Here is a 17,016-nt window from a genome sequence, read left to right as displayed (position 1 = left end):
ACAGGGGGAACGGACTGAATCCACATCCCGGATCGGTGACCGGGAACAGGGGGAACGGACTGAATCCACATCCCGGATCAGTGACAGTGAATGATTTATTTAATTGGGGGGTTTGGGTTTTGGGGGTTTTGGGTTTGGGGTTTTGGGGAATGTTATGAATGAATTGAAACACAGACTGATTGAGTTTGCTGTGAGATGGGGAATATTATGATAATAATCTGATTTATTTTATTATTCATTCATTTTCTGATGATTCACTTTTACTCTCAGATTCAGCAGCTCCCTGAGGGGGCGTGGCCAGGGGAGGGAGGGGCGGGGCCGGGAGACGGGAAGGGCGGGGCCTGGGGAGTGGGTGGGGCGGGACCTGCGGAAGGATGTTCAGGGCCTGGGGAGCGGTCGGGACTTTGCCTGCGGGGGGGGCGGCGCCGGTGTAGGGGATGGGCGGGGCTTCGGAAGCAGGAGGGGCGAGGCCTGGCGTGCGGCTGGGGACGGAGCCGGGGCGCGGGAGGGGCGGTGCCTGGGGATCGAGAGGGGCGTGGCCTGGGGTCCGGCAGGGGCGTGGCATCCGACGGCGCGGCCCGGGGGACAGGGTGGGACGATCCTGGGGAGCGAGAGGGGCGGGGACTGTAAGCGGAAGGGGCGTGTCCTAGGGCCAGAATGGGCAGCAGTGAGGAGCGGAAGAGGCGGGGATTGGGCAGCGGAAGAGGGCGTACTCGGGCGTTCAGTGGTAACGGGGTGGGGCGGGGACTGGGGGCGGAAGTGGCGTGTTTGGGTGGAGGAAGTGTTCGTGAAGTCGACAAAATGGCGGCGCCTGAAACAAAAATGAGGGTGAGAATGTGGGAATGGAGAGAGAGAGAGAGAGAATAGAGAGAGAGAGAGAGAGAGAATGTGGGAATGGAGAGAGAGAGAGAGAGAATAGAGAGAGAGAGAGAGAGAATGTGGGAATGGAGAGAGAGAGAGAGAGAGAATGTGGGAATGGAGAGAGAGAGAGAGAGAGAATGTGGGAACGGAGAGAGAGAGAGAGAGAGAATGTGGGAATGGAGAGAGAGAGAGAGAATGTGGGAATGGAGTGAGAGAGAGGGAGAATGTGGGAATGGAGAGAGAGAGAGAGAGAATGTGGGAATGGAGAGAGAGAGAGAGAGAGAATGTGGGAATGGAGAGAGAGAGAGAGAGAGAATGTGGGAATGGAGAGAGAGAGAGAGAATGTGGGAATGAGAGAGAGAGAGAGAGAGAGAGAGAGAATGTGGGAATGGAGTGAGAGAGAGGGAGAATGTGGGAATGGAGAGAGAGAGAGAGAGAATGTGGGAATGGAGAGAGAGAGAGAGAGAGAATGTGGGAATGGAGAGAGAGAGAGAGAATGTGGGAATGGAGAGAGAGAGAGAGAGAATGTGGGAATGGAGAGAGAGAGAGAGAGAATGTGGGAATGGAGTGAGAGAGAGGGAGAATGTGGGAATGGAGAGAGAGAGAGAGAGAGAATGTGGGAATGGAGAGAGAGAGAGAGAGAATGTGGGAATGGAGAGAGAGAGAGAGAGAATGTGGGAATGGAGAGAGAGAGAGGAGAATGTGGGAACGGAGAGAGAGAGAGAGAGAATGTGGGAATGGAGAGAGAGAGAGAGAGAATGTGGGAATGGAGAGAGAGAGAGAGAGAATGTGGGAATGGAGAGAGAGAGAGAATGTGGGAATGGAGAGAGAGAGAGAGAATGTGGGAATGGAGAGAGAGAGAGAGAGAATGTGGGAATGGAGAGAGAGAGAGAGAGAATGTGGGAATGGAGAGAGAGAGAGAGAGAATGTGGGAATGGAGTGAGAGAGAGGGAGAATGTGGGAATGGAGAGAGAGAGAGAGAATGTGGGAACGGAGAGAGAGAGAGAGAGAATGTGGGAATGGAGAGAGAGAGAGAGAGAATGTGGGAATGGAGTGAGAGAGAGGGAGAATGTAGGAATGGAGAGAGAGAGAGAGAGAGAGAATGTGGGAATGAGAGAGAGAGAGAGAGAATGTGGGAATGGAGAGAGAGAGAGAGAGAATGTGGGAATGGAGAGAGAGAGAGAGAATGTGGGAATGGAGAGAGAGAGAGAGAGAGAATGTGGGAATGGAGAGAGAGAGAGAATGTGGGAACGGAGAGAGAGAGAGAGAGAATGTGGGAATGGAGTGAGAGAGAGGGAGAATGTGGGAATGGAGAGAGAGAGAGAGAGAGAATGTGGGAATGGAGAGAGAGAGAGAGAATGTGGGAATGGAGAGAGAGAGAGAGAATGTGGGAATGGAGAGAGAGAGAGAGAGAGAATGTGGGAACGGAGAGAGAGAGAGAGAGAATGTGGGAATGGAGAGAGAGAGAGAGAGAATGTGGGAATGGAGTGAGAGAGAGAATGTGGGAATGGAGTGAGAGAGAGAATGTGGGAATGGAGAGAGAGAGAGAGAGAGAGATGTGGGAATGGAGAGAGAGAGAGGGAGAATGTGGGAATGGAGAGAGAGAGAGGGAGAATGTGGGAATGGAGAGAGAGAGAGAGAGAGAGAGAATGTGGGAATGGAGAGAGAGAGAGGGAGAATATGGGAATGGAGAGAGAGAGAGAGAGAGAATGTGGGAATGGAGAGAGAGAGAGAGAGAGAATGTGGGAATGGAGAGAGAGAGAGAGAGAGAATGTGGGAATGGAGAGAGAGAGAGAGAGAGAATGTGGGAATGGAGAGAGAGAGAGAGAGAATGTGGGAATGGAGAGAGAGAGAGGAGAATGTGGGAATGGAGAGAGAGAGAGGAGAATGTGGGAATGGAGAGAGAGAGAATGTGGGAATGGAGAGAGAGAGAATGTGGGAATGGAGAGAGAGAGAATGTGGGAATGGAGAGAGAGAGAGAGAATGTGGGAATGGAGAGAGAGAGAGAGAATGTGGGAATGGAGAGAGAGAGAGAGAGAATGTGGGAATGGAGAGAGAGAGAGAGAGAGAATGTGGGAACGGAGAGAGAGAGAGAGAGAATGTGGGAATGGAGAGAGAGAGAGAGAGAGAATGTGGGAACGGAGAGAGAGAGAGAGAGAGAGAGAATGTGGGAACGGAGAGAGAGAGAGAGGAGAATGTGGGAACGGAGAGAGAGAGAGGAGAATGTGGGAACGGAGAGAGAGAGAGAGAGAATGTGGGAACGGAGAGAGAGAGAGGAGAATGTGGGAATGGAGAGAGAGAGAGAGAGAGAATGTGGGAACGGAGAGAGAGAGAGAGAGAGAATGTGGGAACGGAGAGAGAGAGAGAGGAGAATGTGGGAACGGAGAGAAGAGAGAAAGAGAATGTGGGAACGGAGAGAGAGAGAGAGGAGAATGTGGGAACGGAGAGAGAGAGAGAGAATGTGGGAACGGAGAGAGAGAGAGAGGAGAATGTGGGAACGGAGAGAGAGAGAGAGGAGAATGTGGGAACGGAGAGAGAGAGAGAGGAGAATGTGGGAACGGAGAGAGAGAGAGAGAGAGGAGAATGTGGGAACGGAGAGAGAGAGAGAGAGAGAGGAGAATGTGGGAACGGAGAGAGAGAGAGAGAATGTGGGAACGGAGAGAGAGAGAGAGAATGTGGGACGGAGAGAGAGAGAGAGAGAGGAGAATGTGGGAACGGAGAGAGAGAGAGAGAGGAGAATGTGGGAACGGAGAGAGAGAGAGAGGAGAATGTGGGAACGGAGAGAGAGAGAGAGGAGAATGTGGGAACGGAGAGAGAGAGAGAGGAGAATGTGGGAACGGAGAGAGAGAGAGAGAGGAGAATGTGGGAACGGAGAGAGAGAGGGAGAATGTGGGAATGGAGAGAGAGGACGGGTTGATGGGTTTTTGATAAGAGAGGGGATTAAGGGTTATGGGGAGAAGGCGGGAATGTGGAACTGAGACACGACAGATCAGCCATGATCTTATTGAACGGTGGGGCAGGCTCGAAGGCTAGATGGCCAACTCCTGCTCCTATTTCTTATGTTCTTATTTCTTATGACTCTGGGAGCAGATCGAGAGAGAGAGAGAGCGAGAGAGTGACTGTGGGAGCAGATCGAGAGAGAGAGAGAGAGAGCGAGAGTGACTGTGGGAGCGGATCGAGAGAGCGAGAGTGACTGGGAGCGGATCGAGAGAGAGAGAGAGCGAGAGAGTGACTGTGGGAGCGGATTGAGAGAGAGAAAGCGAGAGTGACTGTGGGAGCGGATCGAGAGAGAGAGAGGGTGAGAGTGACTGTGGGAGCGGATCGAGAGAGAGAGTGACTGTGGGAGCAGATCGAGAGAGAGAGAGAGTGACTGTGGGAGCGGATCGAGAGAGAGAGCGAGAGTGACTGTGGGAGCGGATCGAGAGAGAGAGCGAGAGTGACTGTGGGAGCGGATCGAGAGAGAGAGCGAGAGTGACTGTGGGAGCGGATCGAGAGAGAGCGAGAGTGACTGTGGGAGCGGATCGAGAGAGAGCGAGAGTGACTGTGGGAGCGGATCGAGAGAGAGAGAGAGTGACTGTGGGAGCGGATTGAGAGAGAGAGAGCGAGAGTGACTGTGGGAGCGGATCGAGAGAGAGAGCGAGAGTGACTGTGGGAGCGGATCGAGAGAGAGAGCGAGAGTGACTGTGGGAGCGGATCGAGAGAGAGCGAGAGTGACTGTGGGAGCGGATCGAGAGAGAGCGAGAGTGACTGTGGGAGCGGATCGAGAGAGAGAGAGAGTGACTGTGGGAGCGGATTGAGAGAGAGAGAGCGAGAGTGACTGTGGGAGCGGATCGAGAGAGAGAGCGAGAGTGACTGTGGGAGCAGATCGAGAGAGAGTGAGAGTGACTGTGGGAGCGGATCGAGAGAGAGAGAGAGTGACTGTGGGAGCGGATCGAGAGAGAGAGAGAGTGACTGTGGGAGCGGATCGAGAGAGAGAGAGAGTGACTGTGGGAGCGGATCGAGAGAGAGAGAGAGTGACTGTGGGAGCGGATCGAGAGAGAGAGAGAGTGACTGTGGGAGCGGATCGAGAGAGAGAGTGACTGTGGGAGCGGATCGAGAGAGAGAGAGAGAGAGTGACTGTGGGAGCGGATCGAGAGAGAGAGAGAGTGACTGTGGGAGTGGGTCGAGAGAGTAGGTCCTGGTCTCACTGTCTCGATCTGCTCCATACAGAAACGCAAACGTTACTGGGAGACGGATGTGAACACTGCTCCTGATGTGGTTCTGACCAAGGAGAAACAGAGGGTGTCTGACAGGAGGCCGGAGGAAAATCCATCCAGTCTCAATCCTCACACAGTGCAGCGGGAGAACAGCCGGAACTGGAGGAATCCCGGGAAGACACTGATATCCGGGGTGAGTGGGGACGTGTCCTGTTGGAGCCTCTAAACCAGAAGTCGGCGATGATCCAGTCTGTGCACTCGGGAGACTGTCTGGATTGCGGGTGGGCACGGTGCCTGGCGCTGGCAGGGGGTGCCAAGGACTCGCTTTCAGTTCGGGCCTCAGGTCACTGTCTGTGTGGAGACTGCATGTCCTCCCCATGTCTGTCAGGGTTTCCTCCCAGTGCCCAAAGATGTGCAGGTCAGGGTGGATTGGCCATGCTAAATTGTCCCTTAGTGTCCCGGGATGTGTAGGTTAGGGGGATTGGCCGTGCTAAATTGTCCCTTAGTGTCCCGGGATGTGCAGGTTAGGGTGGATTGGCCATGCTAAATTGTCCCTTGGTGTCCCGGGATGTGCAGGTTAGGGTGGATTGGCCGTGCTAAATTGTCCCTCAGTGTCCCGGGATGTGCAGGTTAGGGGGATTGGCCGTGCTAAATTGTCCCTTAGTGTCCCGGGATGTGCAGGTTAGGGGGATTGGCCGTGCTAAATTGTCCCTTGGTGTCCCGGGATGTGCAGGTTAGGGGGATTGGCCGTGCTAAATTGTCCCTTAGTGTCCCGGGATGTGTAGGTTAGGGGGATTGGCCGTGCTAAATTGTCCCTTGGTGTCCCGGGATGTGCAGGTTAGGGGGATTGGCCGTGCTAAATTGTCCCTTAGTGTCCTGGGATGTGCAGGTTAGGGGGATTGGCCGTGCTAAATTGTTCCTTAGTGTCCCGGGATGTGCAGGTTAGGGGGACTATCGGGGTAAATACATGGGGTGAGGGCTGGAGTGAGATATTCTTTCAGAGAGTCTGTGCAGATTTGATGGGTTGAATGGCCTCTTCTGCACTGTGGGGTTTCTTTAGATCCAGTGTGATCAGTTGATTGGGGGAGAGGGGTGTGTGTGTGTGTGTGACAAACACGTCCAGACCTGATGCGACCACTGACCGGATCAGGAGGCATTCCGGATCCGTTGTGATCACTCAGGGATTGTGTGTCTGTCCATACAGCAAGTCACACAGGAAGATCATGGGATGCTTTCCTTTATCAGAGGATTTGAATGGCCAGGTCAGGGTGTTGTGATTGACTTGTGCAGGACATTGGCAAGACAACATCTCAGATAGTGTGTCCAGCTCTGGTCTCCTTATTCAGGGAAGGATGTAAATACATCGGAGGAGGTTCCGAGAGGGTTTAGTAGATTGATACTGGGAGGAATGGGTTGTGTAACGAGGGCACAGACTGGGCTTGTTCTTACTGGAGTTTAGAAGAGTGAGGGGTGACCTGATCCACGTTTATACAATTCTGAATGATCTTCACAAGCTGGGTATGGAGAGAATTGCCAGGAATTGAGGGATAGGGGTAAAACTGTCTTTAGTTTAGAAAAGATATCATGTGTCAGCACAGCCTTGATGTTTCCCGTGTGATACTGTTCTACGATGTCCCCTTGGTGGTGGGGAATGGGTGGGGGGGGGGGGCGGTGGTTTAGAATTAGGGAGTCGCCCTGCTAAAGTTTGTTTATTTACTAGTGTCACAAGTAGGCTCACATTAACACTGCAATGAAGTTACTGTGAAAATCCCCCAGTCCCCACACTCTGGCGCCTGTCCGGGTTACACTGAGGGAGAATTTAGCACGACCAATGCGCCCTAACCAGCACATCTTTCAAACTGTGGGAGGAAACTGGAGCACCCAGAGGAAACCCACGCAGACATGGGGAGAACATGCAGACTCCACACAGACAGTGATTAGAATTGAGTTTTGTCTGAGGGTTTTGTGACGTTGGAACACTCTGCCTCAGACAGCGAGGGGGTGGCGATAGGGGGTTGGCGGGGGGAGGAGGGGTTGGCGGATGGGGAGGGGGGGTTGGCGGATGGGGAGGGGGGGGTTGGCGGATGGGGAGGGGGGGGTTGGCGGATGGGGAGGGGGGTAGCGGATGGGGAGGGGGTTTGGTGGGGAGGGGCTATCACTGAATATTTTAAAGGCAGTGGAAGATGGGTTCCTCGTCCTGCATCGGTCTGAATCAGTCCTTTTTCCCACCTCAGAATAAAGACCCTTTCCCGGGACCTGCTCCCATCCCAAAGGAGGCCATCCAGAAATTTCAACGTGGACAGAATATTAAACTGGTGAGTCCCATCTCCATCAGCCGAGACTTGTTTCACTTGGGGGATTCCCTTGAATGTCTACCTCCTTTTTTAAACAGTGGCATCACATTTGCTGCAGTGGGTGGAATATCCATCCACCCCTTTTCCTATTCATGTATCCATCCAGATGCCTCCTAAAAGTTGCTAATGTGCCTGCTTCCGTCAACTTCTTTGGCAGCAGATTCCAGACATCCACCACTCTCTGTGTGAAAAACTTCCCCTGCACATCTCCCTTCAACTGTCCCCCTCTCATCTTGAACCTGTGCCCTCTTGTAATTGTCACTTCCACCCTGGGGAAAAAGCCTCTGACTATCCACCCTGTCTGTGCCTCTCATCATATTGCAGACCTTTATCAGGTCTCCCCTCAGCCTCCGTCTTTCCAGTGAAAGTAATCCTAGTTTATTCAACCTCTCCTCACAGCCAACACCCTCCAGACCAGGCAACATCCTGGTGAACCTTCTTTGCACTCTCTCCAAAGCTTCCACCTCCTCCTGGTAGTGTGGTGACCAAAACTGCACGCAATACTCCAAATGCAGCCTAATCAAGGTTTTATAAAGCTGCAACATGATTTCCCAACTCCTGTACTCAATGCCCCGGCTGATGAAGCAAGCGTTCCACATGCTTTCTTAATCACCTTGACCACCTGTGTTGTCACTTTTAGGGAACTGGGAACCTGCACGCCCAGATCCCTCTGTATGTGAATGTTCTGAAGGGTTCTGCCATTTACAGTATAATTCACATTTAAATTTGTTCCTCTAAAATGCATCACCTCACATCTGTCCCTGACCACAATATCTGTCATGTCCTTCTCCTTGGTGAAAACTGATACAATTTCTCATCAAACATCACATCCTCTTACTTGAGAAAGGATATACTGCCACTGGAGGGGATGCAGAGGAGATTCACTAGGGTGATTCCAGAGTTGAGAGGGTTGGCTTATGAGGAGAGTCTGAGTAGACTGGGGTATACTCATTGGAATTCAGCAGAATGAGGGGAGATCTTGTCGGAACATATAAGCTTATGAAGGGAATAGATCAGATAGAAGCAGGGAAGTTGTTGTACTGGAGGGTGAAACTAGAACTAGGGGCATAGCCTCAAAATAAGGAGAAGCAGATTTCGGACTGAGTTGAGGAGGAACTTCTTCACACAAAGGGTTGTGAATCTGTGGAATTCTCTGCCCAGTTGAGGCTCCCTCATTGAATGTTTTTAAGACAAGGATAGATAGATTTTTGAACATTAAAGGAATTGAGGGTTATGGTGAGCGGGTGGGTAAGCGGAGCTGAGTCCACGTAAAGATCAGCCATGATCTTATTGAAGGACGGAGCAGGTTTGAGGGGCCGAATGGCCTACTCCTACTCCTAGTTCTTATGTTCTCTTCCTGTGATTCCACGTAGAGCTTCCCTCCATTATTTTTGAGTGGGCCTATCTTTCTCTTACCACCCTCTGGTTCCTAATATACGCACAAAAAGCCTTGGGATTCTCCTTGACTCTGTTTGCTAAATTCACAGCCCTTTTTAGCCTCCTGATTCCATGTTTAAGATCATTTCTACTTTCTCTATGTTCCTGAAGGGATTTGTCAGTTTGGAGCTCCCTCCCTAACAGCAGTGTGGATGTACCTACACCTCAGTGATTCCAGAAGGCAGCTTACCACCAACACCACTTCAGTTAGTGTGTGGGACATGGGTATCACTGGCTGGCCAGCGTTTATTCCCCACACCCCGCTCGCTGCCTTTGGAGTTGAGAGTCAGTCTCAATTCAGGATGGGACCAGTATTAGTAAACTGTCAAATTAATATTGGGAAATTTAGTCCAATGATTTTGAGCCTTGTTCTATGTTTCAGTGTTTCCTGGGCTTCACAGTCTGAATGATGTGTTGGTTAGGATGGATTGGCCTTGTTAAATTCTACCTCAGTATCCCTGAACAGGCACTGGAGGGTGGCAACTAGGGGATTTTCACAGTAACTTCATTGCAGTGTTAATGTAAGCCTTACTTGTGACACTAATAAATACTCTTTTACTGACTCCGTCCAGCTACCTGCTGACCAGTCAATAGAGTCATCGAGGTTTACAGCATGGAAACAGGCCCTTCGGCCCAACTTCTCCATGCCACCCCTTTTTTTTTAAACCCCTAAGCTAATCCCCGTTGCCCGTGTTTGCCCCCATATCCCTCTATACCCATCGTACCTGTGTAACTGTCTAAATGCTTTTTAGAAGATAAAATTGCCCCCGTCTCTACTACTGCCTCTGGCAGCTTGTTCCAGACACTCACCACCCTCTGGGTGAAACAATTGCCCCTCTGGACCCTTTTGTATCTCTCCCCTCTCACCTTAAACCCTCTAGTTTTAGACTCCCCTACCTTTGGGGAAAAGATATTGACTATCTCGCTGATCTGTGCCCCTCATTATTTTATAGACCTCTATAAGATCACCCCTCAGCCTCCTACACTCCAGAGAAAAAAGTCCCAGTCTCTCCAGCCTCTCCTTATAACTCAATCCATCAAGTCCCAGTAGCATCCTAGTAAATCTTTTCTTTCTAGTTGAATAATATCCTTTCTGTATGGGGTCTGTGTGATATTGGAATGTTCCCTCACTAAAGGGTCTATTCCCATCTCCAGAATATCACTGGCTTCACTAATGTATCTGCTCACTTTACACTGGGTTCTTCCAGAGCACTCATTCCGAGCCGACATTCCCACATTCCTGTGCCTTGCATTGCTGTGGATGTGTGGGAGGAGCGGTGATCATCTTTCACAACTTTCTTCCCACAGTTACACCCTCCCTGTGAATCCGGGGCTGCTTTCAGTGGGACTGCAGCAATGTGCGTGTAACCTCGGCACACCAACAATCCAGCCTGGAATTCCGATTGTATTCCCAGCCCAACCTCACCTCTCAATCATCCAATTAGCTGCTGTTAGCCCCATCCTAATGTTACCTCCAGACTAAAGCGGGCAGAACCAGGAGGGCTCGGAGCAGGAGAAGGGCATCCAGCCCCTGCACCGTGAATGCTATCCTGGCTGATCCCTTCAGGAGACACCGAGCGAATGTTTCCGGCGCTGGGACAATCCGGGACCAGAGGATAAAGGGCAGCAAATTGAAAAGAGAGTTGGAGGAGAAACTCCTTCTCCCAAAGGGTTGTGAATCTGTGGAATTTGCTGAGATTCTGGGACAGTGAGTCCACCTCCAATCTGACCCCCCCCACCCCCACCCCCACCCCCCCAACTCCTCTGGACCACCTCCAATCAGAGCCCACCCCCCCCCCCCCCCCCCCCGCCCAAATGACCCGACCCTCTGGAAACCATTTCCCTGACTCACACCGAGATCCCTTCCCCCGTCTCACCCCCCCCCCCCCCGGTCCCCCATCGCACCCCCCCCCCTTCACCCGCACATTTTTGGACACTGTGGGACAGTTTAACCCCCCCATCCTGGGGTTGAAAGCCTCCCCCCCACCCCTCACTCTCCCTGTCCTGACCCTTCCCTCTGTTATTACAGAAATAGAGATTTGAGCGATGGGGAAATGGGGAGAGGCTCCGTCACGTCTCAGTGACATACAGACATTGAGAAATACTGGTTTTATTACAGGATAATGGTGGCGATTAACAGGTTAATGAATGTGTCTATGATACAATACCTGAGGTTAAGGTGATTAAAGATTTTTGTGTGATTTTCCTGTGATGAATGTGGAATGAACCCTCCCTTTTGCCTTTATATGTGTCTGCCTCAGACAGAGACTCAGACGGAAACAGAACAGAGACGGGGTAAGTCCCTTATCGCTCAGAGTCTCCAGTCTTCCCGCTGGATCAATGACTGAGTGAGGAGACAGCCTCATCACCGGGATTCGGAAAGGTTTATTTCAATAACCGGGGAAGGGGTTTATCTGCTGTCGGAGAATTGGGTAGATGTTCCTGCACAGACCGCCATATCCCTGTCTCCGAGGTCCCACCGTTCAGGGGCCTGGATTATTCCCAACCCCTTCCCCAATCCGCCTGGTGGTGGGAGGGGGAGTGTTCCCCCGGGAAACACCGGGCTTTCCCAGTTAGTGAATGGGATCCAGTCACTCTCGGGGGGACGATGGGTTTGTGTTAGCAGAAAGTCTGTCAACTTTCTCGGGAGGTAATTTCTGGAGTAAGGGGAAATACGAAGATGTCAGGAAGTTAATTGGACAAATAAACTGGAAGGAGGCGTTCTTGGGGAAAAGTACAGAAGGAACGTGGTGGATATTCAAGGAATGTTTGTCTGGAGCTCTGCACGACAACGTTCCGATGAGACAAGGAGGTTTTGGTAGGTCGCGGGAACCGTGGTGCACAAAGGCTGTGGTGAACCTGGTCAGGAAGAAAAGGAAGGTGTACAAAAGGTTCAGGGAGCTCGGAGATGTTAAGGATCTAGAGGAGTATAAGGATTGTAGAAAGGAGCTTAAAAGGGAAATTAGGAGAGCCAGAAGGGGTCATGAGAAGGCCTTGGCGGGTAAGATTAAGGAGAATCCCAAGGCCTTCTACAAATATGTGAAAAGTAAAAGGATGAGAAGAGAAGGGATAGGACCTATAAAAGGTGAAGGGGGAAAGGTCTGTGTGGAACCAGAAGAAATGGCAGAGGTGCTTAATGAGTACTTTGCCTCGGTATTCACGGTGGAAAGTGATCTGGGAGATTTTGCTGCAGGTTTGCAGCAGATGGAAAAGATTGAGTATGTGGATATTAAGGAAGAAGATATGTTAGAACTTTTGAATTCTATCAATAAGAACATAACATAAGAAATAGGAGCAGGAGTAGGCCATCTAGCCCTTCGAGCCTGCCCCACCATTCAATAAGATCATGGCTGATCTGTCGCTGCTCAGTTCCACTTTCCCGCCCTCTCCCCATAACCCTTAATCCCCTCTCTTATCAAAAACCCATCAACCCACATCTTAAAAATATTTAGCGAGGCAGCCTCCACCACTTCAACGGGCAGAGAATTCCAGAGATTCACCACCCTTTGAGTGAAGAAGTTCCTCCTCAACTCCGTTCTAAACCGCCCCCCTTTTATCTTGAGGCTGTGCCCCCTAGTCCTACTGTCTTTTTTGAGCGGGAAGAGTCTTTCCACCTCTATCCTATCCATCCCATTCATCATCTTATACGTCTCAATGAGATCTCCCCTCATTCTTCTAAACTCTAACGAGTACAAGCCCAGTTTATTCAGCCTCTCCTCATAGCTCAACCTCCTCAACTCCGATATCAGCCTAGTAAACCTCCTCTGCACTCCCTCCAAGGCGAAAATATCTTTGCGCAGGTGCGGCGCCCAAAAATGCACACAGTACTCCAGTTGCGGCCTCACCAATTCCCTATATAGCTGCAGCAAGACCTCCCTACTTTTATATTCAATCCTCCTCGCTATGAAGGCCAGCATCCCATTCGCCTTCCTGACCACCTGCTGCACCTGCAAGCTGGGTTTTTGCGACTCATGCACAAGGACCCCGAGGTCCCTCTGCACTGTCGCCTGCTGCAGTTTTTCGCCCCGTAAGTAATAGTCCTTCCTACCATTCTTCCTACCAAAGTGGACCACCTCACACTTGCCAACATTAAATTCCATTTGCCATTTCCTGGCCCATTCGCCCAGCCTATCTAGATCCTTCTGCAGACTCTCCACACCCTCCGCACAATTTGCCGTTCCCCCAATCTTGGTGTCATCAGCAAATTTCGACACTCTACGCTCAGTTCCCTCCTCCAGATCATCTATATAAATGGTAAAAAGCTGAGGCCCCAGCACCGACCCCTGGGGCACTCCACTAGTCACCATCCGCCAATCCGAATAGCACCCGTTGACCCCCACTCTCTGCCTCCTATTTGACAACCAATCCTCTATCCACGCTAACACCCTACCCCCAACTCCATGTCCCTCGACCTTCTGCAATAACCTCTTGTGAGGCACTTTGTCAAACGCCTTCTAAAAATCTAGAAAGACCACATCCACCGGCTCTCCTCTATCCACCGCCCTAGACACATCCTCATGGAACTCCAGTAAATTTGTCAGACACGACTTCCCTTTAATGAAACCGTGCTGCGTCTGCTCTATCAAGCAATTTCCTTCAAGATGCCTCGCAATTTCCTCCTTAGTGACAGATTCTAACATTTTACCTACCACAGACGTTAAACTAACTGGCCTATAATTCCCCGCCTTTTGCCTGGCACCCTTCTTAAACAATGGCGTAACATTAGCCGTTTTCCAATCATCCGGCACTTCCCCGGAATCCAGCGACGTTTGGAAAATAACCGCCAAGGCATCCACTATCACCTCCGCCATTTCTTTCAGAACCCTCGGATGCATTCCATCCGGTCCTGGGGACTTGTCCACAATCAGTCCCTCCAGTCTGTCGAGCACCGCCTTTCTAGTAACAGTAATGTCATTAAGACCCTCCAGTCCTACCACCTTTCCATTGCTAACACCCGGCAAATTATTCACGTCCTCCTCCGTGAAGACAGAAACAAAAAAGTTATTCAATACCTTAGCCATATCCCCATCCCCTACCACTAGGTCCCCTTTCTCATCCTCTAAAGGACCAACATTCACCCTAGCCAGCCTCTTCCTTTTTATATATTTATAAAAACTCTTGCTATCCTTTTTTATATTAAGCGCTAGCCCAGCTTCATAGTTTCTCCTACCCTTCTTTATCAACTTCTTTGTCAATCTTTGTTGACATTTAAACCTCTCCCAATCCTCTTCTCGCCCACTACTCTTTGCTACTCTAAACGCATCCGCTTTTAGTTTAACACTTTCCTTCACCTCCTTCGTTATCCACGGCTTATTACCTCTCCTCCTACTATCCTTTTTGACCATCAGAATAAATTTCCGCTGAGCACCAAGAAAGATCTCCTTAAAGATCCTCCACTGCTCCTCAACAGACCCTCCCTCCAACGCGCTCCCCCAGTCCACATTTGCCAATTCTACTCTCATCTTACCGTACTCCCCTCTATTCAAACAAAGGACGCGTGTCCGGGAACCCACTTTCTCCTCCTCCATCTGCATCAGAAACTCCACCGTACAATGATCACTCTCCCCAAGAGGATCCTTCACCACAAGGTACCTAATTATACCCACTTCATTACATAGCACCAGATCCAAGATAGCTCGCTCCCTCGTCGGCTCCAACACACACTGTTCGAGGAAACTATCCCGGCAGCATTCCAAGAACTCTTCCTCAAGCCCCCCACGTCCAACATGGGTCGACCAATCAATATACAGATTGAAATCCCCCATAACTACTGCCGTCCCATTCCTGCACGCCGCACTTATTTGCGCGTTAACAGCCTGCCCCACCTCCAGATCATTATTCGGGGGCTTATAGACGACACCCACCAGCGTCTTCCTCCCTTTGCTGTTCCTAATCTCCACCCACAACGATTCCACCCTCTGCTCCTTGGCTCCAATATCATCCCTTGCTACCACCGTGATGCTATCCTTAATCAGCAGAGCTACGCCCCCCCCTTTTCCCTCCTGCCTATCCTTCCTAAACACTTGATAGCCCTGTACATTCAGCTCCCAGTCCCTGTCACCCTGCAGCCACGTCTCTGTAATGGCCACCAGATCGTATCCATTTGTGTCGATCTGCGCCACCAGCTCATCCACTTTATTCCGAATGCTTCATGCATTCAGATAAAGTGCTTTCATCCCAGCCTTCACCTGGACCCTATTTGCCGCAACGCCACCAACTATACTCACGCCCCCTACTCCCTCTATTATTGGGACATCCTCGGCCTCTTCCCTTACATGTACACTCTCCTCAACTTTAGACCTCGTAAAGTCACCTACCCTCGCACCCTCCCCCTCCCTAATTAGTTTAAAGCCCTGTCTACAGTCCTCTTTACTCGATTCGCCAGCACTCTGGTCCCAGCACGGTTCAGACCAACCCCATCCCGCCCGAACAGGTCTATCAAGATAGACAAGTCGCTGGGACCAGATGGGATGTACCCCAGGTTACTGTGGGAGGTGAGGGAGGTGATTGCAGAGCACCTGGTGATGATCTTTGCGTCGTCGATGGAGACGGCAGAGGTTCCGGAGGATTGGAGGATTGCGGATGTGGTTCCTATTTTCAAGAAAGGGAACAGGGATAGCCCGGGAAATTACCGACCGGTGAGTCTGACCTCAGTGGTTGGTAAGCTGATGGAGAGGCTTCTGAGGGACAGGATTTATGTGCATTTAGAGAAGTTTAGAATGATCAGAAATAGTCAGCATGGTTTTGTCAAGGGCAGGTCGTGCCTTACGAGCCTAGTTGAGTTCTTTGAAAATGTGACTGAACACATTGACGAAGGAAGAGCGGTGGATGTGGTTTACGTGGACTTCAGCAAGGCGTTTTGATAAGGTCCCCCGTGCAAGACTTCTTGAGAAGGTGAGAGGGCATGGGATCCAAGGGGCTTTGGCCTTGTGGATCTAGAACTGGCTTGCCTGCAGAAGGCAGAGTGTGGTTGTGGATGGGTCTTTTTCTGCATGGAGGTCGGTCACCAGTGGAGTGCCCCAGGGATCTGTTCTAGGACCCTTGCTGTTTGTCATTTTCATAAATGACCTGGATGAGGAAGTGGAGGGATGGGTTAGTAAGTTCGCTGATGACACGAAGGTTGGTGGTGTTGTGGATAGTCTGGAGGGATGTCACAAGTTGCAGTGGGACATAGATAGGATGCAAGACTGGGCGGAGAAGTGGCAGATGGACTTCAACCCGGATAAATGTGTAGTGGTCCATTTTGGCAGGACCAACGGGATGCAGGAGTACAATATCAAGGGTAGGAGTCTTAGCTGTGTTGAAGAGCAGAAGGATCTTGGGGTCCGGGTCCACAGGATTCTTAAATCGGCCTCGCAGGTGGAGGATGTGGTCAAGAAGGCGTATGGTGTACTGGCCTTCATTAATCGAGGGATTGAGTTTAGGAGTCGGGAGGTAATGCTGCAACTTTATAAGACCCTTGTCAGACCCCACTTGGAGTACTGTGCGCAGTTCTGGTCGCCTCACTACAGGAAGGATGTGGAAGCTATTGAGAGGGTGCAGAGGAGATTTACAAGGATGTTGCCTGGATTGGGAGGCATGCCTTATGAAGATAGGTTGAGGGAGCTGGGACTCTTCTCCCTGGAGAGACGAAGGTTGAGAGGCGACCTGATAGAGGTTTATAAAATGTTGAGAGGAATAGATAGGGTGGATTCTCGGTGGCTATTTCCCAGGGCTGAAATGGTTGCTACGAGAGGACACAGGTTTAAGGTGCGGGGAGGAAAGTACAGAAGTGATGTTAGGGGTAAGTTTTTCACTCAGAGGGTGGTGAGTGAATGGAATCGGCTGCCGTCAGTGGTGGTGGAGGCGAACTCGCTGGGGTCTTTTAAAAGACTTCTGGATGAGTATATGGGGTTTAATGGGATTGGGGGTTATAGATAGGTCTATAGATTGGTAGGTATTGATGTGATCGGCGCAACTCGTGGGCCGAAGGGCCTGTTTGTGCTGTAGTGTTCTATGTTCTATGTAACTGTCCAGCAGGGGGTGGGTGGGGGGAAGGGGATAGTGGCTAAGGGGATGGGGGGGGTCGGGAGGAAAAGGATGGGGGGCAGGGGGGAATGGGGTAGTAGATGGGGGGGGGTGCAGGGGCCGGAACCAGTGTGATCCAGGCCAGTCACAGTGATGTTGGA

At 51.1% G+C, this 17,016-nt stretch overlaps 1 protein-coding gene across 3 annotated transcripts in view; it reads left to right on the top strand.

The window, feature by feature from the left end:
* Nucleotides 1-761: 761 nt before the first annotated feature.
* LOC145339737 (WD repeat-containing protein 46-like) overlaps nt 762-17,016 on the top strand; it is a 30,530-nt gene continuing 14,275 nt past the window's right edge. Inside the window, exons 1-3 of one of the 3 annotated variants that reach the window (XM_080184263.1) lie at nt 762-828; nt 5,071-5,250; nt 7,292-7,372. In XM_080184263.1, coding sequence (XP_080040389.1) covers nt 802-828; nt 5,071-5,250; nt 7,292-7,372 — 288 coding nt within the window. In that variant the 5' untranslated portion in view covers nt 762-801. Of the gene's footprint in view, nt 829-5,070; nt 5,251-7,291; nt 7,373-11,048; nt 11,232-17,016 lie in introns of those variants that run through there. The other 2 variants (XM_080184262.1, XM_080184265.1) reach the window with 2 other exon arrangements.

This window comes from Carcharhinus amblyrhynchos, unplaced genomic scaffold (genome assembly GCF_965287045.1).
Source record: "Carcharhinus amblyrhynchos unplaced genomic scaffold, sCarAmb.v2.hapA scaffold_645, whole genome shotgun sequence".
Classification (NCBI taxonomy): Eukaryota; Metazoa; Chordata; class Chondrichthyes; order Carcharhiniformes; family Carcharhinidae; genus Carcharhinus; species Carcharhinus amblyrhynchos.
Note: the sequence above shows the minus strand (reverse complement) of the source record. Positions and strands in the feature narration are given on the sequence as shown.